The 26,417-nt window shown below is 44.8% G+C and overlaps 1 protein-coding gene across 2 annotated transcripts in view; it reads right to left on the reverse strand.

The window, feature by feature from the left end:
- pappaa (pregnancy-associated plasma protein A, pappalysin 1a) overlaps positions 1 to 26,417 on the reverse strand; it is a 60,404-nt gene that overhangs the window by 21,644 nt on the left and 12,343 nt on the right. For both annotated transcript variants that reach the window (XM_057019843.1, XM_057019842.1), the window contains exons 6-14: positions 26,171 to 26,292; positions 19,845 to 20,346; positions 13,666 to 13,794; positions 13,492 to 13,583; positions 11,443 to 11,639; positions 4,368 to 4,478; positions 3,922 to 4,057; positions 3,615 to 3,828; positions 1,138 to 1,312 (exon numbers count right to left, since the gene is read on the reverse strand). In XM_057019843.1, coding sequence (XP_056875823.1) covers positions 1,138 to 1,312; positions 3,615 to 3,828; positions 3,922 to 4,057; positions 4,368 to 4,478; positions 11,443 to 11,639; positions 13,492 to 13,583; positions 13,666 to 13,794; positions 19,845 to 20,346; positions 26,171 to 26,292 — 1,678 coding nt within the window. The remainder of the gene's footprint in view (positions 1 to 1,137; positions 1,313 to 3,614; positions 3,829 to 3,921; positions 4,058 to 4,367; positions 4,479 to 11,442; positions 11,640 to 13,491; positions 13,584 to 13,665; positions 13,795 to 19,844; positions 20,347 to 26,170; positions 26,293 to 26,417) is intronic.

The following is a 26,417-nucleotide window of genomic DNA, read 5'->3' on the forward strand; positions in this document are numbered from 1 at the left end:
AATTAGAAGTATGTACTGACTCAAGGCTAGACCTGCTCCGACGCTAGCTGTGCAGGCAGCGTGCAGCGATACATATATATGTAATGTTTTGTGCATGCAAAAGCACAGTCTGTGCCTTTATTTTCCCGTGCAGACAGTACAGCTAACTGAATTAGGTGTACTAGGACGGCTTCAGTCATGACAATTACAGAGCTAGCAACAGCAATGTGAGAGATAACAGAGAACACGCACACACACACAGGCGCCGTCCCAGCCTCTCTTTCGTAAATGTGTTTGTCTGTTACTCTCAAACACAGCCGGTTCCAGAAAGACACGCACGTAAAACAAATTTAGCTTGATCTTTGATCCGCCGTCGCTCTGCGAGAGCATTAATAGATTGTCTTGTGGACTGCTTTACAGAGCCACGGAGAAGAATAAAGTGTTTATGTGGCCTTTCGGAGCAATGTGGCCCCGGTCCAAAAGGTTTACAATCCAGCCCCGTGTTTGTTTGTTTCTATTCTGTGTGCGTCTGCACCCGTGTTCCTGCCTCGCTGTCCGTCCATCGGTATGGAAGCGTTTAACATATTCGGCTGTGTGAGGGAGCGGTAGCAAATCTCTGGCCTTTCACAGAGACTTCAATGTGTGTGAAAAGGAGCAGAGACGGAGGAGAGGGAGGGAGGAGAGGGGCGAGGGAGCAGACACTATGCGATGATGTCATCGTCCCTGTGGAGTAGCGCTACAAAGTGACTGTTTGAGGTGCTGGTGCAGCCTGAGACCCATCGGTATTATGTCTGCATGTAGAGAAAATGGTGAGTCCACGTGTGTGTGCAGGTGTGTGTGTGTGTGTGTGTGTGCGTGTGAGCAGTCCTGCGGACTTGTGTGAATATAAATGTGCGTCATACGTAGAGCACGCTTGCAGCAGGCGTGCACCAGCCCGGGACTGCTGCACTCATCTACCTGGATGCTGATGATGTCATCCTCCCCAGAGGCTTCGCCTCTCCTCCCCTCCTGTTTGCAGGTGGCAAAATAAATGCAGGGACAGCGAGCCGAGAGAAGCCCCCGCCTCCCTGTCACCGACACCCATCGCCTGCGTCTCACCGAGCGCGTGTCGCACTTCAGGTGTTTGTGCACGCGCACGTATGGCAGCGGCGTGTTTACCTGGCTCTTGATGAGGTCATCGTCCTGGTGGATTTGCAGGACGTAGCCAGAGTGGCACGAGATGGTGCAGCGGTCTCCGTTGTAGAAGTGGCGTCCGGGGCTGCTGCAACTCAGATCTGCATTGCGGATTAAGGGTTCCGGGCAGTCGATGGCTTCACACGAATAATGTACACAACTACCAGTGAGCGTGTGTGGGATGGGGGGGTGGACAGGGAAAGAGACAGGAAGAAAGAAACCAAAAATCCCTTTTAAAGTTGGAACACAACACAAATGCTGAATCTGAAAGCATTAATTAGTGGAGGGTGAAGGTACACGCAGGCGCGTCCATCCATCAATGGCTGCTTAACATAACCAATCAATAAACCGTATCAAGGAAGGGTCTCCGCACTCCCTTCCTGGCTGAACCAGTGTAATTTACGAATTGAAAGCGCAAGATTGTCCTGAAGCAGCAGAGGCACCCCTTTACATCTGACATTTCCCGTCTGAAGCCGACGGCGGAGGAGAGGGGAGGTCTGGGAGCACAGGGAGGGAGGGAAAAATGAAAGGAAACACAGGTCAAATGAGCCCCTGTTACACTCTCTTCTGCGGCTGGATCTGGCTTTTGCTCTGTTTCATCCATTTGGTTTCCCATTTCTACATCAGCCATAAGCTTTTCCCTGAAATTGTTCATAATCCGAACCGTCGTTCTCCTTGTTTCTTCATCTGACTGTAATTCCTCTCAGCTCATCCTAAAAAGCTTTTGAGCCAAACGGGTAACGACTGTTTATAAAGCACAAGTGTTGTCCTTCAGTATCTGCAGTCTGTTTTGGAGACAAATTAGAAAATCTAGAAGCCTCTGTGGACATTTAGGAAGGGGGAAAAAAATCCTTGTGGTTTTCCACTCGTCTATTTAATTACCTGGAAAACTATCGTCCTGCTGTGACAATGAGAAGAAAATAGAGTTAAATAAAACAGAAATAATAGGAAAGGATGAACATAACAAAACTGGGATCGAAATTTAAAGCAGTTTAAGTGGACCAGAACCAAGGGAGAATGAAAGAGGCGCATGCATTTGCAGCCTTGCACGCAACATTGAAAGTTAGCCATGTTAGCAGCTCCCATTGTTAACAAGTGAGAGGGAAAAAGGGGACGTGGTGTTTTGGGGAGGCAGACGTATCTTACGGGAAATGTGCTGCTCAGCCCAGGAGAAGGAGAAGGAAAGGAGAACCAGGAGGCACAGAAAGGGGAAGATGGCAAACTCTGAGGAGGGAGAGGAGGATGACTGGACGGCTCGGGATAAGGCCTGCTGAAGGGGGAGAGAGGAGGGATGGGAAAGAGGAACGAGGAGCTGGGAAGGGTTAAAATTAAAAAAACACAGGAATAAAGTTGGAGGGTGAGCGACTGATGACGCAGAAGACAAACTCAAGTTCGAAAGGAAAAAGATTACAGCGACAAAGGAGTTCTCAGATTTGTTTTTAAAAAAAGAAACTGTTGCTCTATTAGTGAGGATTAGAAACAGAAACTCCTCTTCAACAAAAGTTAAAGGCTGAAACCAATTTTGCAAAATCGTTTCCTCCGCAATGACTCCCCCCAAAAATCTGAATAAATGATGACTTATTTAGACGTGCACGATTCTGGCAATGAGAAAACATCAAATGATAGACTGGATAATGCCCAAAAAAGTGTAATAAAGAGGTGAGGTATGAAGGGAATGAAGGGAGAGGAAGTCTGTGTGGTAGGTAACAGATTCCCGGCTTCTGCAGATACTCGGGAGTCTTAATCTCCTCCGTTTCTCATGGACGTCTCGCTGGCACGCAACAAAAGCCACAGAAAGCTCTATCTCCGTGCACAGACCCCTTGACTGTGTGCGTTCCGTTGTTTATTGGTGCCTTTTGTGTTGAAAGTGTTGCGGGAGCCTCATGAGCGAGGGGCGTCTCATGTGTGACAGTGGCGTGGTAATTGGGAGATTGGGACCCTTCGGGCCTATGCGGTCCGCTTCAGCCACGTTTGTGGGCAGCGATTTGAAATTGCACATTTGGTAGTTGAAATGAAACGTTCCAAAGGCTCAGAAATGGTAGAAATTTGAACATTTGCAGCTAAATATGTAATTGCTTTTTGGCTCGGGGAACTCTGTTGAGTAAGGGGGTTCGGTTTTTAATGTTTCAGAGTTTTTCCTCTGTATTTGCAGCTAAATGTTTCACCATGCAGAGAACATTGCCAAAATATGCAGTGCAGCTCTGCTCTGGGCCATGTGTTCAATGTCTCAGGAAATGGCTGAATAAAATACAAAACCATGTCCCGAACGTACGTCCACTTTGGTTTTGGTAACATAAAACTGATCCCATTGGGATAAAGATGTGCAAATAATGAGCATTTTTTTCTAAAATGTTTTCCAAATCAACAAGTTTGACTTAGATAATCAAACATATGTTGCAAAATATGCATTTGTGTGCCGATTTTTGCCTGTGATGAGGTGCCTGGGTGACAATCTGCCTCACCTCTGGCCGGTGGGGTTGTAGATCTCGTTGCTCTGGCAACCGCTTATTGTAATAGGGTCAAAGGACTGGAAGGAGCGCAGACCGACGCCGGAGATGGCCACCAGGCGAGACACGAACGTGACCAGGATGGCCTTGGTGTGGTAGAAGGCCACTGACAGGTCGTGAGTCACGGGAATCACCAGGGGGTTGTTGCGGCAGCTGAGGCGCCACTCACCTGTAGGGGGGGGGTAAAGGACAACCGGCCAGCTTGCACAGAGAGCAGCGTACTCGGGGTGCCGCACCGCTTTCTGCATCATTTAGTTCTCACCCAAACTGTGGATACCCTCTTTGGTGTCCACAAGCCGGACAGTGATGTTGCACTGGGTCTGGTCTATGTACGTCGTCCCATCCGTGGCGAGGTGGATAATCACCGCTGCTGCCACCATGGGATGAGAAAAGTGGGCCTGAAAACGAAAGAAAGCCATCCGGTACCGAGTCTCAATCCGCTGAAATCTGTGAGAAACGATGCGTTGACAGCTGGTCTTCTGTAATTCTCGGCTGTAAACTGCAGTGTTTGAGTGCACTTCTTCTTGATTAAATGCTGTTGATATGCATAAGTGAATTTCCAGTAAATTCGGGCTGCTTAAAGAATTAATCACCCCAAGCAGAAAAACAAAAAGGTTCATAAATCACGGAAACTGCCCGTAAAAGGAGTAAACAAAGCTGATAGAGTGGAAATGACAGGCTGGTTCTACTTTATTCAAAAGGTGTTACCTTCAGCCAGTAGTTTGCATAACCCATGGTGGTCGCGCGAGCCTCCTGGCACGGGAACCAGGCATACTGGGACACTCCATCGGACAGATCAAACACCTTGGATTGACAGGTCTGTGGAAACAAGGGGAGAAATGGTGGATTTTCTAATGCATTTCTCCCATTTTGTTGTTAGACTTCTGTTTCATGCCTCCGATACCTCCTATTTTTAGCGCGTGATAAAAAATCCAAGTTGCGGCCAAGCTTTACGTGACGTGTGCACTTAACCGCAGGTCCGAGCTATTCCGTTAAAAGCCTTAGAAGACTTTAGGCTTGTGTGGTGTGTGCACGGCATCGGTTAAAGACAAAGAACTGGCGGATGCTCGTGTAAGTTCTGTCCTCTTTGCTTTTGCCGGTCTGCACGCTTCACTGCAGCCGTCGCATCTTGACATTATTCTTCAGTTAGCTGGAGAAACAGGATGTGCGATACAGTACCCATCTAATTCACCTCAAAGCTGACAGCGCTGTCATGTTGCGTAACGTACACAAAACTGCAATGAATTCCACCTCTTGCAGCAAAACGAACGGACCAGGAGCTGCCCCAGCTACTCGCCGTGTCTCTGGAACGAATTTTGAAGCGATGGCTTGTGGGACGGTTGCATTTTTACGTGTAACTGCAAACCGTGCGGCTAAAATACAACAGGCTGAAAAGGGAGGATATCACATTCGGGAGGCACATTTTGCTGAGTGGAAGTTGCTCAGAGAAGGGGCCTACCGATCCCTTCAGACCACCGGCTGCAGCCCTTGACCACTCCGATTCCTCTGCGCCCAGTTGTAAAAGTACAGACGATCTTTATCGGAGGCGCGTTACTCTCAGCATACGCGCAGACGCCCAACCACAGTCTCGCTTCAACCACAGACGATATTTCTTGCAGGCCACCTGCGCCAGAGCCTGGAGAACGCCCGAGCCCAAACCGGCACGAATGAGCGGCTCAAGGTTTCAGTTTTACGGCTCTATCATTCTGTCAGAGGGATAAATAAAGAGAGATCTTTAAAAGAACCAGGAATGCAGTCGGTGGTGTCCAGCCCCCATAAATTCCCCAGTGACAAAGTCTCCTCATTACGTTAGCTTTACTGACACACAAAAGATCAAAGTGAGGACCCCGTCCCCCCATTAGATGTGTCATCTCACATCGCGACAGGCTGCGGAAACAACCCGGATAAGATGGTGCGAATGGTTAAAATAATCTAACAGAGGGAGAAGTGATGGTGAAATACCACTGAGTAACAGCTAGAACCCGGACAAAGGGGAGAGAGGGCACAGGCACAAGGGCAGCAAGTTTCACCCGCTGCCCTGAGCTGGTGAAATCAGACACCAGTAACCTGAGAGATCTGCTGGAGAAGCTACTGTAAAAGCCTGCCACCATGGAAAAGAGGCCAGAGCAGCTATTTGTCTGCGTATCTGTCCCCTGGATCTGTCGATGTGACCTTTCTGCTCCCAGCTGAAGCGGCAGAAATCAGGAACGCAGGTGAGAAGCACTTGAGATCGCGCTTCACCCCCGTCGCCAGTCAATGTTAAACGCGGAATAAATAAATGCAGAAGCTTAATTTCAACCAATATTCTTTCTTTCTGTCCTACGTGGGTCAGCGCTTTGACCAGAAAACCCTCAAATCTCACTGCTGATGCATGTTTTAATAAGTCAGATAACAGCTCATCTTAAATGGGGGGGTGGGGGGGTTCTGTCCTTTACACAGGTGACATAACACTTTCCAGGTGCAAACTGATGATTTATTCATGGAACACAGGTGGCACGAGCGGACGCCATAATCAACACCCCCTCCTCTTCCCATGTGCTCCCTATCTCCCGCTGCGGCATTGAGGTGACTTAAACCACAGTTCAAGACAGACAAACACTGCTTGGCATGCCAAAGCCCTTCTGCTGGGGCAATTACCCCCCCCCCCCCCACACACACACACACACAAAACTCTCCCCCCCACCTCTATCCTCATAAACCATCACACAAGTAGGATGCAATTCACAAGTCTCCCATGGCTCATTACACTTCCTCCAACCTCCTCCCAGTTCCAGGCAAGAGTCAAAGCCCTCTAATAGACTTGTTATTGATTTGATTTAGTCGTTAAAAGTGTGAGGGTGGTGAAGGTAGCGCATGTGAGGGCCTATTCAAAGCCCCGCGCAAGAACGCGTAATTTTGTCATTTAGTGCTCGTTTATTCTCTTTAAAGCCACTGAAAGAGGGGGGATTTAGCCAAAAAACATTGAATGCAGTTTAAAAAATACCTTAGGGGATAAACGCATGTGTAAATATAACGAAATACAACACCCGCCACTCTAATAGGTGATACAAAAGTAAAACTGTCCATACTCTTTAAAACAAGTGTGCACTTCTTAATGCTTAAATTAGCCCCAGTCCACATGCAAAAGATGCTAAGCAATGTGTGTCGAATGAGGTATCTGCGTCTACACCTGCAGCGAGGAGAACCTGGACAGTTGGAGAAAAACAAAGTCCTCAGCAGAAAAGCAGCAAAGTTGGTGGAAGCTGATGAAAAGCTCCGGACGTTCCAACAGAAACAAGACCTTTTGCTGTCAGCCAAGACCGCCGGACATCCAACCGCAGCGCTTCTGCAGATAAATTTTTATTTTCTGTGATACTTTGAACTCCGAACATCATTTTCAGTTTTAGAGCTTCCTCATTTTAGCTAAATCTGAAACACAAGTGCTAATAAAACCGCACCGTCATTTCAGATTTTAAGATAGGTGTGCTCCAACGGCACATTCCACAGATTTCTCTATTTCTTTGCCAGCTTTTTTGTCTCATAAAAAAAGACATATTTGAACAGAATATTACGTAAGCCAATAATTTTTCCGACTGTGTTTTTCCTTTTTATGTATAATCCTTTTTTTTGCTAAGTCTGACATCTGTGCTGATCAGTAAAAACAGGTTTTTAATGATTTTTTCCACATAATAATAAAAAAATTATTTGCTATGAGTCAATAATATTTGATGTTCTAATGCTTTGATGCTTTTTCAATGAGTTTGCCTTTGCCCGATCAAGTGGGCATGTGTAAATATCATCAGTGGGAAGCCAGTGCGCGTTGAAAATCATTTTTCACTCGGCTTAAAAGAGCAGAAACGGCAGCTGAGGCGCTCGTCGCCGGTGCAAGCGACCCTGGCCAGACGGCGGCCAAACCCTGATCTGCAGACAGAAACCGGTTTTGTAACTCACCACCTCAGATAAAAGCAGAGCCAAGTGGAAACCAAAGGTGGAGGGGTGGAAGATAAAGGCACAACTGCCTGCTCTCTGCCCTGAAAAGATGTGGTGCACTGTTTGTTATGAAAGGTGGCATAAAGGTGGGCATAAACCTGAAAGAACGGGATGGGAGGCATAGTGACATTAATGAGCGTAATGTACTCCAACCACCACCTCATGGCCCTGGATGTTAAAGACTTGGCACCATCGATCCATGATCCAACGGGTGACCGTAAACTACTTGAGTACTTTCCCTAACCCAGGCTCCGGGACAAGGGTCCTTGAGTGTAGATCTTCTTTAGCTTTCTTCGACCCTTCAACCAGACCAGTTTTCATCGCTCTGATGGAGTTCCACTATGTACCTGTCTTGGGGGCTGCAAAACCAACATGCAAACGGGAAACCTGAGCACGGGACGCAGGAACGAGCATCTGCGAGGCATGTTTGGATAGAAAGAAAGAGAGAAAAAGCAGTTGGAATTTCCAAGCATCCTGTGGTTTACTGGAATGTTGGTGAGAGCCGGGTGTGTGAGGTAATGTCCTGTCACCCAGCTCCTCCCCGAAAAACACTCAAACTCAGCATCCCATTGGTCTCGGGTTGGTAACGTTAGACCACTAAAATGACCTGGTGATAATGGGGCAATAAAAGTCAAGTGAGTGGTGCAATTATGCAGTTTACCTATCCCAGAATGGGTGGAACAAGACAGGGACCACAAACACGAGGGGTGGATAATCCCAGAAAGTAGAATACAGGACGCAGGAAACGGAAAAGTGTTGTTGGGGCTGAGGGGAGGGGCTGTGTGGTTTGGAGAAATGGTGAGAGGGACGTCACCAGAGAGGCAAAAATTCTGGCTCTTCTCAGCTACCGTATGAACTCCGAGTGTGTGTGTGTGTGTGTTGCTGTAGTTATGCGGGCATATACACCACGCAAGTGGAAAAAGAGTCCCGTAAACCTAACGTACGCCGCCTCTGATGGTCTGGTTTATGTTGAGGTCAAACCGGTTCAGGTTCAGCCATTGGTTTGGTTTAAGGCTTAGCCTCATCAACTGGCCCTTTTCTTTCACAATAATTTCTTTTCCCTCTCCTTTCTGCGATATTCGTTGTCACGTGTGTTAAAACATATGCCCACACACACACGCACACACACACATCTACAGGCAATCTTTGCAGCATGAGAGGAGTAAAGTGTTTTCCCTTCTGTTGCTTATGTATAATTAAGAGGAGTGTTCTCCAGGGGTGCCCAGGGGTTGCATCAGAGATTGCCAGGGCAGCAGGGTTCTCTGGAGAAATCACCTGGTTTACTGTTTGATCCTAAAGTTTGAATCCACACGCACTCACTACACTCACCTACACATGTATTCAACAGCTTACACACACACACAAACCCTAACATAGGTTAGTTGCTAGGGCCGGTACTCCAATTTAATGTCCCCAGAGCAGGTGGAGCAGGTTCACCATATTCCATAGTGTTGAGTTGGGGAACATTATGTTCTCTTTTGCTAAGATGGCAGCAGAACACTTCTGTCCCCTGTGGAGCTGCCGTCTAATCCTGCATGGATTCAATACTCCGTATTTGCCTGCAAATCAGATTGTCTTGACGGTGCACTGCGTGATTCAACCTTTCCTCCATGATCGCAAAATGTTTTTACTGTTTGGGTTATTTTTTGCTTTGATGGCTGTTGTTTTCAGCAGGGACAGAGATTCCCCCTCCCCTCCCCCCACAGATGTAAGAGCAGCTAGCGCAGGGTTTAGCCGTCTTTGGCTAAAGCCTCTTTCTCGTGCCGTCGTTGCCTCCTTGAATCCGCAGAGATCCATATCACCGATGCCCACTTCTCCCAGACACAAAGGCACACCAGCAGAAAATCAAGGCTCTCTTTAGACATCAAACAGAACTGATACACAAATCCAGTGCGTGCCTTGTTTGCTAGTTTAGAGGAAATGACGATCCACCATCCCACCGCCAACGCATTCACGACACAAAGCGCTCACAAACACTTTCAAACTCTATCAGGAAAGTCATCTGTGGCCCAACTTGATCAAACAGGATTACATGGGATGTGAGCTACAAACTTAGCAAAGAGGGACTGATAAAAGACTTCAAATGGTGTGTTTTCTTTTATGAGTTCTGTTGAGCTGATTTCTTTGTTGCAACAGGTTTTAACATGCGTTTAGATTTAGGACTCATTTAACCAACACATAAAAGAACATGAGGTGGGAAACGAGACAAGCTGCTAACGTACTGAATGTAAATCAAAACCAGGACAGTCAACTTAAGAAGCAAAAGGACAGGCACATGTCTAATGCAGTTCACAGGGTTTCTAACATACACAAAGTTATTTTTAGGGACCAAAACACACAGATTTGATCAGTCAATCATTCTGTACATTTGGATTAGTAGAAATTATTGCTCATCCAGGTCTTGCTGCTACAAATCTGAACTTTCTACTGTAAAAAGACCAACAAATTCACCAAAGGAATTATGTTATAACTCAGTTTCTGAGGACAGTATTTAGTTTTGTCTGTCCAAAACGAAAGAAGTCCTTGATTGAATGTCATTACAAAGATCTTATGCTATTTGTTGGCCCAAAGGAATTCTACTTTAGTGTCTAAGACATTTTGTTAGTCTGGACCCACAAAGCACCACTGACTTTATTAAAAAGTCCACAGAAATTGCAGCCAAGTTAGAGAACAACATGACATGGATGATCTCAAAGTCAGCATCTCTGATAGTGTATCAATAATCACCAAAAATGATCATTAGGTGGTGCCAACTCATGCATGCAAACACCTACAGACCATGAAAAACAAGACTCGTTTCATAAAATGCGACCCAGATGGATCATTTAGTGGTCATTTAGCATTCGGTTCGTTGTCCGCATCAAAGCAGAGAGCTCACAGACAAAAATAAATAAATAAATAGCAGTTCCGACCATCATCATTAGCCTTTTTAAGATTAATAACGTAGTTTTGCTACTGATCGTCCACTGTGGGATTTGTTCTGAAGTGGCCACAATTAATTGTCAAGTGGCTCAAGTTCGTCCACCCACACTGTTTTCTGCCACTGCGTGATCTTGCAATAGGTAATTAAAGTGTCTAAAACCACAAAACAAATTGCATTTTCTCCATCTAAAATTGACTCGTTCAATTCAATTAGGTAAGCGCTAAGAAGAATATTAGAAATGTTTAAGATATGCAGCGTCAGAGTACTTCAGAGTTTAGTAAGGAACTGATATTTGTTTTAAAATGCTCCACAAATGGCATCAACAAATTGACACTGCCACAATAGCTTTACGGGAAAAGTTCAACTGTCCTTAGGTTTGACTGCCAACATAAGAGCGAGCAGATTAAGCATAATGCACTAATCTGCATCTCAAGATTTGTGTTTGAACATGGACGTAAGTCTCCTGCTAATGTTTTGGGCAACTGTTCCCTTTGTGACTCAGCGATCGATGCCGGCAAGCGGCTTATTTGGAATCAATGGCTTCCTCGTCGGACTACAATCAGCATTACTTTAATGAGAGGAGAGAACTTCCCTGCCAGCACGGAGGACGTCTAATTACATATCCCAATTTATGGAATGACTTGAGTGACAAAGAAGCCAAAGAAAAGGTGTTGCAAGGGTTCCCCAAAAAAGGGAAGCATCATTCAAATCACATCCAGAATGGCTCAAATAATCAGTAAGGAAACATCTATTGAGGTGGAGCATCATGGATTGTCACAGGAATCATCAGTAATGATGTAATTAACAATTAATTGCAATTAAGTAACTTTTCAAAAAAAAATTCTTTAAATGGGGCGTTTGGGAGCTTCATTCATGATGGCTGAAGCTTACCTTTGTAACAGCCGGGTACCCAGCAGCCACTTCACCAGAGCAGTAGGGCTTCTGCTCGTGGGACACCTCAACGGTGGCGGCCCACTGATCAAGAAAGCCATTGGGGGTGTAAAGGCCACAGTCTCTCACTCCCGTCTCCCGCTCGAAGTCTTCACACACACCATCCCCATCGTAGTAGTAGCACATGCTTGGCTCCTCTGCAGGTGAAGAGCCAGAGGAAGGAAAACAAAACTTTATTTATACAGAGGTTGTTAAAGTACGAATTGTCTCTGCTTTACAGAAGCTCCCTAAACAAATAACTCGCAAAACTCGCTTTAACAGGGAAAAATCTTGAGCAAAACCAGGTTTAGGATGGGGATGGGGGGGGGGGGGTGCTCTTGATGATGGCCGGCTGGGAAATGGAGGAGAAACACAGCTCTGGACCAAAAATAACTCTTCAATTTGCAATATAAGACAGGGAAATGTCACTGTAGGTGGGTGAAGATGTGGATAAACTCAATGAGGAGTTTCCATTTGCAGACAGTGAAATTATCAATAACACATGGGAATAGGATAAATATTGAGAGAGAGATAAGAGGAGAGCAACAGGAATGAAAACAGGTTGGGGAGAAGCCAGACAATGTCAAGAGGCAAGAGAAGAAAGAAGCCGAACTTTTACAGACGTCCCAGCTGGACCTAAGGTCTGGAACTGGAACCTATGGAGTGGAAGAGCAGGGAGAGGCTGGGAGGTTGTCTGGGCCTCACTGCTCTCAGTTAAAGCAGTGTCAGCCAGGGGGGTTCCAGTTGGGGAGGGGTAGGCGGCACTGTGTGCCAAGTTGGCCGAGACGTCCTCCTTGAAATTCCAGCCCTCAACCAGCGCAGCCAAGATCTCAAGTCAGTTCTGTGCTCTGGCAAGGCAGAAACGAGGGGCTACTGAGGGGGCACGAGGGAAACACTCCCACCACTCACTCAGGCAACAGATACGAAGAAGAAGGGAAAAGAGCAGGTCTGAGGTGGGAGGAAGCTCAGGCGGTGGCCACAGAGAACAGTAGCAAGCTAAAACAATAAAAGAAGGAAGAGAAAATCTAAAAAGGAACAGAACCGGCAGGTAGCAGGAGGGTTAAGGTGGTTTGGTGGTGAATAAAGAGAGAGAAACGGGTGAACAGAGCTTGTCAGAGTCCACTGATGGCAAAAATATGAACTCCCAGTTCGTTTTACACTCCTGAAAGCAGGACCACATGTGATTACTACAGAACATTTAAAACAATATTGTATTTCATTCATGATTCTCCGCCCCCCCCCCCCCGTACTATTGAGAAAAATCTGCCGGGGTGGCCATGCCAGGCCGGGTCATGTGAAAAGAACTTGTTGATTTCATAAATTCCCGCAATAATTCGGCTCAGTCGTGTGAACAGCCCATTAAAGCTAATCCAGAATGTCCCGACCAGACCCTGTTGTATACTTAGTGTCAATTCTCCATCCAATTCTCTCTGTCTCCATCCAACACCCTGACAGGCGGGAACTCTCTCACACATACAGATGGAAAGAAGTTCCCATTATTGCAGCGTAGACCTAATAGTTCCAGTGTTGGATTTCTTTGCAACTTAGACAGGGGGGGTGGGGGGGGGGATTTATGCGCGCTCCTGAGGGTTGCAGTTGGTGGAAAAACAGCACGGACAATGCAGTCATCCAGCAGTCTGACAGGGATTAAGTGGCCACTTCACAGAGGCTCGCACATGTGAGCGAGCCTGTGCGAGCGCACACACGCATTATCGCAGCAGGAGAGATGGATGTCGGAGCAGGGGCAGGAAACCATCTATTCCCAAATTTCAAAATAATAAACTACAAAGAAGATGCCAGTCACTTCTTTAAGCGCAATGATTTCCAGATTGTTTGCTGATTTATGTGTCTGATGTCGATTTCATCCATTCATGGGAATGAGTGCGAACACATCAATGTGCAGATGTAAAACCACTGCTGCAACGGCGCCAGAAAAACCTAAATCCCGCGAAGGATTCATTTACAGTTGAATGGTGCTCGTAAGGTAAATAAACCAGCCCCAAAACTCACCTACGCAGTTGAAGAAGGGCTCCTTCTTGCACCGACTGGAGCAGCCATCCCCGTTCACAGTGTTCATATCATCGCACTCCTCACCTTTGGAGCTGTTGGTGGGGGTCGTTGGGAAGATTTAACCCTTTGTTTCTCAAAATGACTGCGCATGCTAGCATCGTCGTCTCATCTCACCTCTGTATGCGCCCGTCGCCACAGTAGGGGGCCCCCAATTCGTGAATCAGAGGCGGAGAAGGTTCGCTATCGCTCCGGCCAGAGACCGTTTGGACCTGGTAGGTGTACGCAACATGTGGCACCACATCCCTGTATCAGCAGACAAAGGAAGGACCTGCATGAATTTTTGATGCTATTGCAATCAAGACTCTTAAAAAGGCCTTTTCTGCGGAGACATGTCAATGACGCACGCTGCAGTCATGGGAGAAGGAAAACATGGGTCTATCGCGGCCGCGTTTACCCGGTTAGGGTCCAGGTTTCTTGTGTTTCCTTATCATTGCGATTCAAGGAACCATCATGATGAATACACAGTGGACAGCAGAAATATTGTTGGGACTACTCACTTTGCCGGTGTTAAGTCGCCATGATGGTTTCTTGAGTCACCATGATAAGGAAGTCTGAAATAAAAGTCTGAAAGGAAAAAAAAGATGAATGAGAAAACCAAAACCATAAAGAAAAGAAAAAAACTCAGAGCTACAAATGAGAAACCAAAGCCATAAGCAAGGGAGAAAAAAAGGATAGGAAATCAAAAGTGTGGGTGAGGGCGCTGTCATTACATTAGCGATTCCGTTTTTATTGTTTTTCTTACTTCTCTCTCGCGCTCGCCTGTTTGCCTTTACATTAATTACCGGCAGACTTAATAGTTTCTGCTGGATGCCGGCCCTGCTTTAATGGGCAGGATTACTGGTTCCTGTAAACCACCGTTCAAGCAAATGACATCATGGCTCTCTTCAGAACCGTCAAACAAATCTGTTTTAATTGCTCGGACCAGGAAGAAAAGTGGAGCGGCGGAAAGTAGCCGGTTTTATGAATCCTCATTACGTCCCGTTTCATGTAGAACAAAAAAAAAAATGCCCTGAAACGTAACTGAAAACAGCACTTCAGAGGGAAGACTGGATTTAATGCTCACGCACTCTAACTAATCAGAAATTTCTCATGCAGTTCTACTGTCCACTGGTTTCTTTCCATGTTGACGTCCCCGTCTTCTGATTGTAGGTTAGGTTTCGAGGCCTTCCTCTCCCGATTTTTCTTTTCTCTACCACTGCAGATTTTAATGTATTTCTTTACATTATATACAGATGTTTAATGATTCTGGCGCACACTCTTTAATCATGCTTTGGAGTTGCTCTGTGGATTTGAGAATTCTGCGTGATGCATTCAGGTCCATAACTACTCGTTTGTGTTGGGGGGAGGGGTTCAATTTTGCCTGTATCTGAAAATTTTGACAAACTGCCTTAGTAACAAATATGTCCTTAGGGTCAAGAGTTGATGGAGATGTCTCGGATCTATTTGGAGATGTTGGGCACTTATGGGTGTTTTCGGTGACTTCTCTGACTTTCTTTTGGTTCCGTCGGTGTGATCCGAACTTGCTTCCTGGACTCGTTCTTCGCTGTGGTCCTTCGTCATCCAAAGTCCTCTTCAGTCTTCTTTAATTATTCTCTGTAGTCTTTCTGTGTTATTTTGAGTGTGTGTGTGCATGTTGTTGTTAATTTTTTTAGGAAAATAAACTGAATTGTTGTTTTGGAATATGAAAGTTTAACTTCCTTTTAAAACTAAATGGTGTTAATTTCCAATTTATTCCTAAAATGACTTTAAAATTTGCAGTTTTAACTGTTTGCTTTTTGAATTTGTGTGCTGCATTAGCACTTTAATATTATCTGAACATTAGTGGTTATTTCATTTTTTTTAAAAACTCATTTCGAGCAACTCTTGATGACTTGTAAAGTTAAAATATATGGCTGTTGGCACCATTGTGAATTTGAGCGCGCGTGATTGATTCAATGTGTTATTTAAATATTAAGTGTGTTGGAACAATAAGTGCTGTATGGAATCCTATTGGTTAAGTGCAAGACAAAATTTTAGTGTAAATTGGACTCGAGCCATAGATCATTTTATGTCGACCATCAAGTACCATAAACTTAATTTTTAAATGCCTTCAGCAGTGATTTAAGTGATAGGCATGGAGGGCGCCCGTGCACACACACACACACACACACACACACACACACACACACACACACACACACCACACACACACACACACACACACATAATCATTTTCTTATTAGTAACATGCTGCCAGCCAGCTATAGATTCAACTTAAACATGAACTGCACAGCCAAGAGCCATTATTCCTACCACCCACATCGTAACTGCCTTGAGCTCAGCAGCATTTGTTGCTCTCAATGCCAATGCTAAAGTGGCCAAGCGTGTTGAAAAATCCATACTGCTTGATCAGCTGCTCCTCAACATGGAAAGAGAAACTTATTTAAACTATGAATATATTGACAGAGACTCAAACCGCTGATTACAACAGAGGACAGTGTGTGTGACTGAAGAGGTGTCTGCTGATGGAGGACTGGGGCTCAACCAGTTGGAGAGTTGGTGAACCTAAATTACTCCCAAGGGCATAACAACAGTTACTGCACATCGCTCCTGATGAATTGGAGACACCTCAGATAATTCTTTCTCCCATCAATGAGCGGGTGTTAAGTACTCTTATGACCCCATTTCCCATTTATGGTCCGAGACTGTGCCTTCCCGAAAATAAAACAGACTTAAAGTTGGAGTCATAAAATGAGCATGGAGCATTTTTTCTGCTGGCAGAGCCTCCTTTATCATCCAGCGTAACCTTTTCTTGTGTTATGTTGCATGGCACAGCTGCGCGGTAAACTTTAAACTGCCCCATCAGGTTGAGTTAGCATATCCAGGCAGAAATTCAAGCACCAGCAGACGTTATCTTTGAGGAAGTGGATGAATTTCCTGCAGTTGAGAGGCTTCTGGCTCAAATGTAGTGCAGCAGCAACGCAGACTGGGAGGCTGTTTGTAGAAGTATGTTGAATCAGAGCCAAAGTAGAACTCTGGCTACATGGGTTAAGTAAGGCTACTCCTAATAGCCTGATAACAACCTTTTAAACATTTCACCCTGTTCTAATTAGGGAGATTCTCTATTCCTGCTAAGATCTTGATGAGGTGACTGTATTAAAAACATTTACAATGTCTGATGGCCTGTATTGTCTCCAGATGTCACTTGGAGTGGTACATTATTTGACACGTGTGTATGTGACCGCTAATATCCAGTGATGACTTAGGGCTTTGCCAATGGCTCCCTATAAAACCACAGTCTCATCTGCAAATAATTATATAAGTAACTGATGCACACATACCAGACACCGCATCATAAAATCCAGACAATCAGACATTCTTATCAAGTTCCCACATTGCTTTATGGTCAGCAGTAGCCGCAACATAGCGTAGCATGTGTGATATAAAGGTCGTTTGATAGTCCCAAGTGATTGCCAAGGAAACATGGCCTATGTGCGCCCGCTACCGAGACCAGGATGAATGCATGTATGCATCTGTGTTCATGCGTGTTATCCCTGCCGCGATGCTATGCACGAGCATGCGCACGGATGTGTTTCCATTCTGTAACTGCTTGTTATTCTTGGCTGAGAGATCCTTATGAGAATTCCAGACAAATTCAAGCAAGACAATATCTTAGATCAAGTCTGCAAGATCAACAATTGAGGGAAACACTTCTGTCAGTGCAGCAGCTGTCAGGACCGTAAAGGTACTTACCATTTTACACCTTGTATATGTTTGCATTAGCGCTTTGGACCAACATAAGAGCTGTTTCGATAGCCAGTATACACATTTGTAGAAGCTCTAGAAACACTTTCTAAGCCATATTACAAAAAGAAATGTTCAACTCTATAGAATATGTATAAAAAAAACTAAAGATTCTTCCTCAGCATCCATCTTAAAGTTGTGCCAAACCACAGATTTACAGTAGTCTCTGTTTACATTTTTCTTTACAACATGTTTTCCCCCATTCCCGGAATAAAAAGGCTGGAGAGGTTTTGTTGCGCAGTCCAAACACTCTGCCTGGGTTCAAATTACCACACCAAAAATGGGGACCTGAAGCCAAGCATCCTATAGAAAAGAGGGTGAACGAGTGGTGGAAAAACAGGGGGGACACAGACACAGACACAGACATCTTGGGAGAAATGTAAAAAAATAAAATAAAATAAAATAAAAAACCTGTGTTCTCAAATGGCAGCAGAATTGCTAAAATATGGATATGATGTGTTAGAGTTGTGCAGGACCAGAGTAGGGTCAGATTACAGGGGTGGGGGTGGTGGTGGTGGCTGGAGGGGGTTGGTGGGATACTTGGGTAACTGCTGTTTCTCTCTTTATGCTGGGAGGTCTCCTCACACTGGCTCTGATAGGTTTTGACTGAATGACAGCTCTGAAGTCCACATCAGGAAGAGGATTAGCCCATGGGCTGGCACAGCTCAGTGGAATGGGGTCAAACCATTCCAATCTCCTAACCTCTCTCTTCATACATTTTTGACCCCCTAATGTTCTCCTCCATCACCTATTGCCCCCCCTGGAGACTTGCAATGATTTACCACCGACTAGTCCCACCTTCCACCCCTGGTTCTCCTCTTCACTTCACCCTTCTAATTTACCGCCATAATTTACTCTGTCACACTGACCTTCCAGGCCTTTGCCATTCCAAACAAACCACGACCCACAGATGAAGCCAAGATGTCAGTTGTCCTTTAACTCAGTTTGCTTCTGCTTAGGAGAAGGCCGCTGGCCTGACAGTGGGGGGTCATTCTCCACCCTCATCAAGCCCTCCGCTCCGTGAAAACAGGTTGTGAGCTGAATCAGCTTACTGTGTGGTCAACAAAAGCATTTCAGCAGCTGGACCGTGGGGATCAAACAGAGCATTTAACTGTGGATTTGAGATGTGCCAAAACATCTGAGAGGACGGCTCTGTTCTTCGTAGTGTCAAACACTGTTTGTTTGGAAGAGACGGGGAATTGCCTTCAACATCGAGAATGCGTAAAGAAATCTGACGTTCGGTTTTCAGGTTTGACACATCATCTTTCTAGAGAATGCAATGCTTGTGCAATGCGCTGGAATATTCTGTGTAGTCCTTGTAAACCACTTTTATTCAGAGTGAAATTGCATGCAAACCAACCCCAAAGCAAAGTAAAACACGTATTTCTTCCTGAATCAGCATGTTTTCTCTGGCCTTGTGTCGTTCGGCGTGGCTAATGTCTGCTCGGTGATCAATAACAGAGTGACTGGAAATGAGAAGTTTAGCCTGTTTTGTCTAAATGCTTATTTGCAACGAAACTTCTCTGGCTGTCTAACGGAGGCATAATCCAATATGCTCGCATAACAGAAAGTAGTCTGGCGGTGCCACTGACCACCACCACTGGAATGTAACCGCAGCTAGTGAAATATACCACAGCAGCGAAACTACCCACAGTACATCAATAATCACCAGAGCGTGCCAAACCCCCCAAATAACTACATCTGTACTGCAGACCGTCTTCCACAGACACTGCAGCTCAACCAGGAAGTTGGGCTCTTCCGCAGAGCGTGGGTATCACCGCTCTATCTTGCATAACATGCACAGCCACCCTTTTGTCTCTTATCAAGCAGTTTCCTTCTCATGTGAACCGTGCTGACAGGATGGTAGCAACATGGCAAAACCCACATGGTAGCGCCACGTATGGCCCAATCTTTATCGAGTCAGCACATTCCGTTAAAAGCAGAGCGGTAACCCACGCCAAGGTGCACAGATAGTACCTTTAACAAGCCATGTGTTTGCTTCGACTTCATGGAACATGAGGGGAAAAAAAACAAAAGGGGGCAACAGTTGACCTGTGACTCAGGAAACAAATGTCAGGCTGCAGATTTAAAACTACAGAAGCAGCGGCGGCTTGTTAGTGCTCCTCTGGGTATTGAAAAGGATATCTGCTATTACAAGAGCAGACAGTATTTTTGTGAACAGTTTCCACACAGACAGATAAACACCTTCTCACTGACCACACAAAAATAATTACATCACAGTCAAGTATCAAGAATAATCCCACAATCAATGCTCTAATCTTGTAAAAGAAAATATTTTCAGAAGAAACATTGTTTTTGAGTGTGAACACTCGCTGTATCATCGCTCCTTCTCTCTGCTCGTCGGAAAAACCTGCCTTTCTTGATAAGTGATAAAAACAACCTCTTGTTCAACATGTTATTTGATTTTCTACCAACATGGGAATCCCAGGTTAGATTTACAGTATGTGGTGTTTTATCTTACAAAAATACTCACGGGCCAGGTCACTCACCTGTCTGTATAACGGCGGGTGGGTTCCTTCAGCATCAGGCCATGGGGGGCATGGGTGAACGGTGGGTGACGCAACAGGCGGTAATGAAGTGGCTGGCAATGTCTACAAAGCTGGCAGTCTGGTTTGGATGCCAGTAGGGTGGCATCGATCTCAAGGTGTTGCTCCATGGTGAAGAACTGCACCCCAAACACCTCCTCCTCCGTGTCCAGCTTCAGGGTCAGCGGGGTGTCACAGAACACGTTGCTGGGGCCCAAAGAAATGTTGTTCCCACTGACGGTCAGCAGCAGAATGTTATGGATCGCCGGCAGGGCCGTTTCCTCGGGACTGAAGAAGGTGACCCAGACGGTCAGTGAGTCCGGCACTAGCGGGTAGGGGAACTCAAGCTGAAGCATGCAGCCTTGGAGGGGGCACTCGGACAGGCCAACAACACCTTGCTCGATCCCTGCGTTGGGGCTCCAAGTCCGCACGCTTGGCTCGCAGGCCTGCTCCACATCTGGAGGTCCTGTGGTATAACAAAAGGCTTTAATTTTTAGCGTAGGGTCTTTTTTAGTCAGGGCTAGAGCAATAACAGTTCATCGTTGACATATATTGGCTAATTTTACCGAAGACTCACAAAAATGGAGAAAGACCCAAACATTTTTGTGACAAAGCCATCTTACTGGCCACTCCATTTAGGTGATATCACTTACAGTTATACCTAAAATGCGACAGATATCGAGTAATGACAGTGTATATGTGATTTCACACATGGACTAATTTGGAGATGATTAAATAATGAAATTTGGGAATGGTAAATGTTAAAACGAAGGTACTTCTGTTTAAGAAAATTAGATAACAAACTGGACTCGGCATCTAGTCAAGCATTTATGGTGCCATTGAGGTAGACTCATTTGTGAGTCCATCCATTGGGCCGAGGTGTGCGGATCCTGACAGGGGCCCATGCAGGGTTCTCATTCACTCAGTCATTACAACCTCAAACAGTCACACTTCAGCCTTATTTGGAGTCCACACAGCTAACTCACATTATCCCGAGTGACGTACACTAACATTCATCAAGCACATTTAGAAGCCAGCGAGCAGCAGACACTATGTTCTCCCCGATTTCCTTTTGTGCATTTCCAAGCTGGCAACCAATGAAGCCATTTGCTAACCTCATTTCTGGGCACTGTGCAAAATTCCAGTGTTTAATCAAGTGAGGACTGAATACCGTTTCCAAGCCACATTATCTCAACACATTTATTATTGTACTGTAAGCGTGTGTGTGTGTGTGTGGTAGGGGATGTACTAGGCTCATGTAGACCTGACTTTCTGGGTAGATTTTCATTGAGTTTGCAAGGAAAAGGAGCTGCAGCCACTGAAAATATTTTGTAATGTCAGCTGTTATGATGGGCTCCACTTCTGGTCTGGCACCGCTGCTAATGCGGTCGGAGATTTAAGCGGAGCGAGAACAGCGGTGTCATCCACTGTGTAACCCAAGGCAGCGGAAACTGTATTTCAAAGATGTGAAGATGTGGCATTAATTATGCTGTAGTATTATTTAATTAAGGTAAAGAGACACTTTCTGGGTTTAGACCTTACAAGACCTGAACATTTATTATCTGGTGTTGAACAGATCCCATTGGAGAATAAATGTATGGATTAGCAAAATGAGGGGAAACAATGGGATTAAATATGTGATCAGGACCTTTAATACAGTTTATCAGAATAATCTTTGGTGGGTAACAAAAAGAGGGATAGAGTGCACCGTGATCGGATTATCAGTTGAGATATCAGGGCAAGTTCAGAATTTTCTTCTTGTCAGCTGTTGCTACTTCAAGCCCACCCTCCCAACACATCTAGATACTGAGCCCAGACTTTGGTGTCACGAGTGAGTGAACAAAGCCTTCACTGAAGCACAACAGGCCCTTTGGTGTCTGTAGCTGACACACTAAGCCTCCCCTTGAGGATCAGAGGTCAACACACAGGTTGACACGTGGATCCCTCCCTCACGCACCAGATCTGTGCCTGCCACTCACACACCAGAGCACCACCAATCTCGTTTGCCCATTACTTCCTGTATGGATTACCATAATCCTCTATGGTTTACCTCTCAGGCCCCTTTGACTTTATCATTTTAAAAATGTATTGTATGTAATATGGCTGCTTTTCTGAGGCTAAATTCATGCACACTCTCCTGATCTTTTTCAGTCCGCCCCCCACCCCCCACCTTCTTAGAGGTTGACCCCAAGAACCCGCATCACTCTTAAAACCTTCCAATCCAACCTCAAGATCCCATTACTACTGGCCAATCAGACTTTTTCTGCTGCCATCATTGCTTTATCTTGTTTTTAACACACTTTCGATGATGACTGTACTTTTTTAAGGCATCATCGAGTGGCGTAAAGGGTCACAACAAACACTAATTGCTAATAGTATGGTTGATTTTCTTAAACGAAGGTGCAAACAGTTGGAAAATTTCAGAAATTTATGATGACACTTCAAAAAGGATACGATTTGGGATACACGCTCCTACTTTCTAGCAAAAACTTACATGTGATCCTGGGCTCGACCCCAACACCCACCAGTCCCTGCACTTCTGTTATTGGACTATATGACACTATATCATCTGCTGGAGTCATCTGAAACTGATGACAGCTACACAATCCCTCTGCAGCTCTCTCTGATGGAAAAAAGAGGTCTTCTCTGTGTCTGAACGGACCGCAGAGGGCCACCGGATCCCACATCATACGCTCACATCCCCCCACAAAAAAATCAGCTGAAGAATGACAAGTCCTCAGCATGATAGGATGGTTCCTGGTCCTTGGCTCAGGTCCCATCGCAATCTTCCCACTTCATACCCACAGAAGGCTCATCATGCTGGACCGATAAACAGAGCGGGATATGCCCAGGCATGCACGCTTTATGCTTTCTAAGAAGCATCTGGCTCTGGCTCTGACTATCAATGATTCGCTGTCACACGGCGTTACACACTTTCCCACTCTGAAAGCAGACCTCAACCCCCCAAACCTTCTGCTGCGACACACAAACAGAGAGACACTTCGCAGGCACACTGCATTAAGGCAAACGATACCCTCCCGGATGGGAACCGGTGTCACATCACATTGCACTCTGGGCATTTCAATGATTTATATGTCACAGTTTCCAACATTTAACCCAGGTAGCCGCTGCCATGTTCATCAGAGTGACAGTCCGTCATGACAGAAACTATTTGTCTGTGTGTTACATCAATGAATGATTGATAAACAGCAATTTTTTGAAACGCTGCAATGTGCCAATGAGGCTGCCACGATTCATAAATGTTAGCATGCAGTCATGTGCGAACGCATTCTCTTCCATTATTAGGATGGTATAAAGGATATGAGTTTCCCAGTGCTTTACATAATCTCAGTCAGCAACTTGCGACATCTACTGGAATTCAGTAACCGAACAAGAGTGTGTTTCGTTACTTTAATACAAATTAACTGTCACAGAAGAAAAAGGCAGCTGGGATATCTAAGAAGAAGCTGCTCCAACAACAGTTAACAGGGAAGAGGGGGAGCTGCCACGAACAGCGACCTTTTCCAAGACGGAAAATAAGGTAGAGTTTAAACATACACACACACACACACACACACACACACACACACACACACACACACACACACACACACACACATACGGAGCCAGACAAGCCCAGACTTGCCTGCAGTAAGTACAGTACGTTATAGTCAATGTGAAAGCAAGGTCCAAACCCACACAAACACACACAAGTGCCTGAGCAAGCAAACACTAAATGTGACAAGGGGCAAAACAAACTCCAGCTGTAATAATAATAATAATAATAATAATAATAATAATAATAATAATAATAATAATAATAATAATAATAATAATAATAATAATAAAAATGGTGATGGGGTTGACTTTAATGATTGATTTCGACAGATTGCAGCTTGTTTGTGTGATTGTGGTATTTCTTTAAACGCATTTCGCTCTGACCATGACAAAGAATCCTTCAGTGCAATATTGACAAGGTGTTAATTACCCATATCCAGTTGAAAACAGCCATTTTCTTAAACTAATCAAGCTCAATCATCTGGTATCTGCGTGATTAAACCTCACCAATGTAACACAGGGCCACAATAGATCACACGCAACATTCCGTGTTGTTCTTCAAAGAACCTTTGTGCATAAATTCCTATCAAACTGGTCTTCACCACAGTCCAGTGCCAGTCCAGCTGAACCTACTGGCAGCCAGCTAAGCAAGTTCAGTTAGCACCAGTTAGCATTTACTTTAGTACAAGCACAAAAACATCTGCTCTCCAGATTTCTGGAATCTGTTGTGAAAACTGGAGGTCCAACACTTCAACCTGCAAACACTGTGGGAGGTTTACAGCAAGAGATGTGTGAAAGGCAGCTATCCCAAACACATAAACATAAATGAAATGTAAATCAAATATCTAATTAATATAAAAGTCTACACAACGCTGCCATTACTGTTCACTACTGTGCAAATTATTCAAACACATGGAATCCCAAACAGCCATACAGATGTCAGCGTTTCCTGTTCAACTTCATAACTCTCCGTCTTTGGACCAGGCAAGTGCATTTTAGCACAAAAGCACTGAGAGTAGATTTCCCATTCTCTTCCATCCTGTTACTACTTACTCGCATTTAAAGTATACATGCAAGAAATTGGATCTTAAATACTAATAATCTACTAGTAGTCTCATTCCAGTATGAATAGCTTGCAAGCTAGTAAGAACTATAAAACTGTGGCTTAAAGTGACAGAATAATAGTTATAAAATAAAATAGAAATTTAGAAAAAAATGTTTCAACAAAAGTCTTGCATGTCAACAAAAAATACTGAAAGCTACGAAAATCAAAAATCTAAAAGGTAAAGCTTTAAATCCTTTGCTGAGTTGTTTAGTCCACTGAAGAGGATATTTATTTTTAAACTGTAAATTTTGTTATTTGCTAGTGGGTTGCAGTCTGGTGCTGAAAAACTAAAAAGTGACCTCATCATGTCTGGAATTAGACTCTCTGCAGAATTTAAAGGACAGTTTTAAAGTCCGGAAATCGACAGATTTCCAAACAAAGCCTAAAATTCATAAATGCGATGCTGCCTGCAGGGAACATAAACTCACGAGCACATCTTGATGGTTTGGGGTTGTCCCCCAGCCCGAGTGTTGATCTAATGAGTCATGTGCATGTTTGTAGGTTGAGTCAGCCACAGATATTTACATGTTGGAGCACTCACTGAGAAATTCAACTATTGGCACTTTAAAACCTGTTATCTGAACTTATCTAAAAGTATGAGGCATAAAAACATTTTAAAAAAGGCCTTATCGAAAGTTTTCTTTTTTAGGACCACTTTATTATCGGTGTTGGATGATAAAGATGCACCGTAAAAAATAGGATCATTTTGAGCAGAAGGGAATTTGGGGTGTTGCTGCTGAAAACTGACAAGTGGTTTTGAAAGTGATGGTTGATTGAGTGTTAACACTTTAAACCGAAGCTGGTTTCTGAGAAACTGACCTGACATCAGCACCTGAGCAGTAAGGCTAACCGAGCATGTCTGCAGGACAGGCCTCCAGACCAGCGGGGGCAGTATGCATCCTTACCTGGAGCCGTTCCGTGTCGCTTCTGTCACCGTTGTCAAGTGTATTGCAGATTTTTCAGGTATTTTCTTTACAGAAGTAAAGTTGTTGCAACATGTGAGCACACATGCTGCTCTCCGTCTGGTTCATTCATGAGGCAGCCATCAGAGAGCGGGCGGTGGACTTTATCAAGGCTGCAGACTTTTTTTGTTATTTTGGCTCTCACAGGAAAATCTGGAAGTCCTTAGACCAAATAAAGCCAGATTTTACTCACAGCTATATTGACTGCATGCCTGAAAAAATTTGGTTTGCTTTTTTTTTTTTTTTTGCTTTGGCATAACAAAGATAAAAAAATAAATAAAGAGAAGCCCTTTAGGCTCTAGGCTGTGGAGCATTTTTTTTCATACTGACCTGCCACGCGACAAAGGTTTTCGATTTTCTTTTTGTTATTGTGGTGTTTTAATCTTAATTTATGGCGTTGCTAAAATGGTTTGAGGCAGCCTTTTTAATACCCCAGCTTGTTTGGCGCGAGAATAGAGAAAAATGATGTTTTTAAAAGGCGAAACAGCAGATTGGGTTTGATAAAAACATGTTGTGAAGTTTGGGAAAAGATTACTTCTGTTTTTCAATAAATTTTGATTTCTGAATTTTACAACAGTGTGGAAATATTGGATACGTTTAGACAGTGGGGGGGGGGCTGGAATTCAGTATTAAAGTAACATTTGCAAGTATGTCTACTATCATACCTTCAGCCTCTCGAGGGGACCAGTGTCCAGAAGGGGCGCAGGGCCGGGGGGAGGAGGAATTGGTGGCATACTGGAGCAGAACCCTCCCCTCAGTGCATTTATCACACACTGATCCCACTTCTCTAGGAAACCAACAGACAGGCAGAGCAAACAACTTAGATACAGGCCAAATGTGTGTCAGGTGGGTTGCGCAACATTTCAAGGTGCCGCCAGTTGCCGACGGTTTCTCTTGGTCCGTTCCCTCAAA

Source organism: Takifugu flavidus, chromosome 20 (assembly GCF_003711565.1).
Source record: "Takifugu flavidus isolate HTHZ2018 chromosome 20, ASM371156v2, whole genome shotgun sequence".
NCBI classification, from domain to species: Eukaryota; Metazoa; Chordata; class Actinopteri; order Tetraodontiformes; family Tetraodontidae; genus Takifugu; species Takifugu flavidus.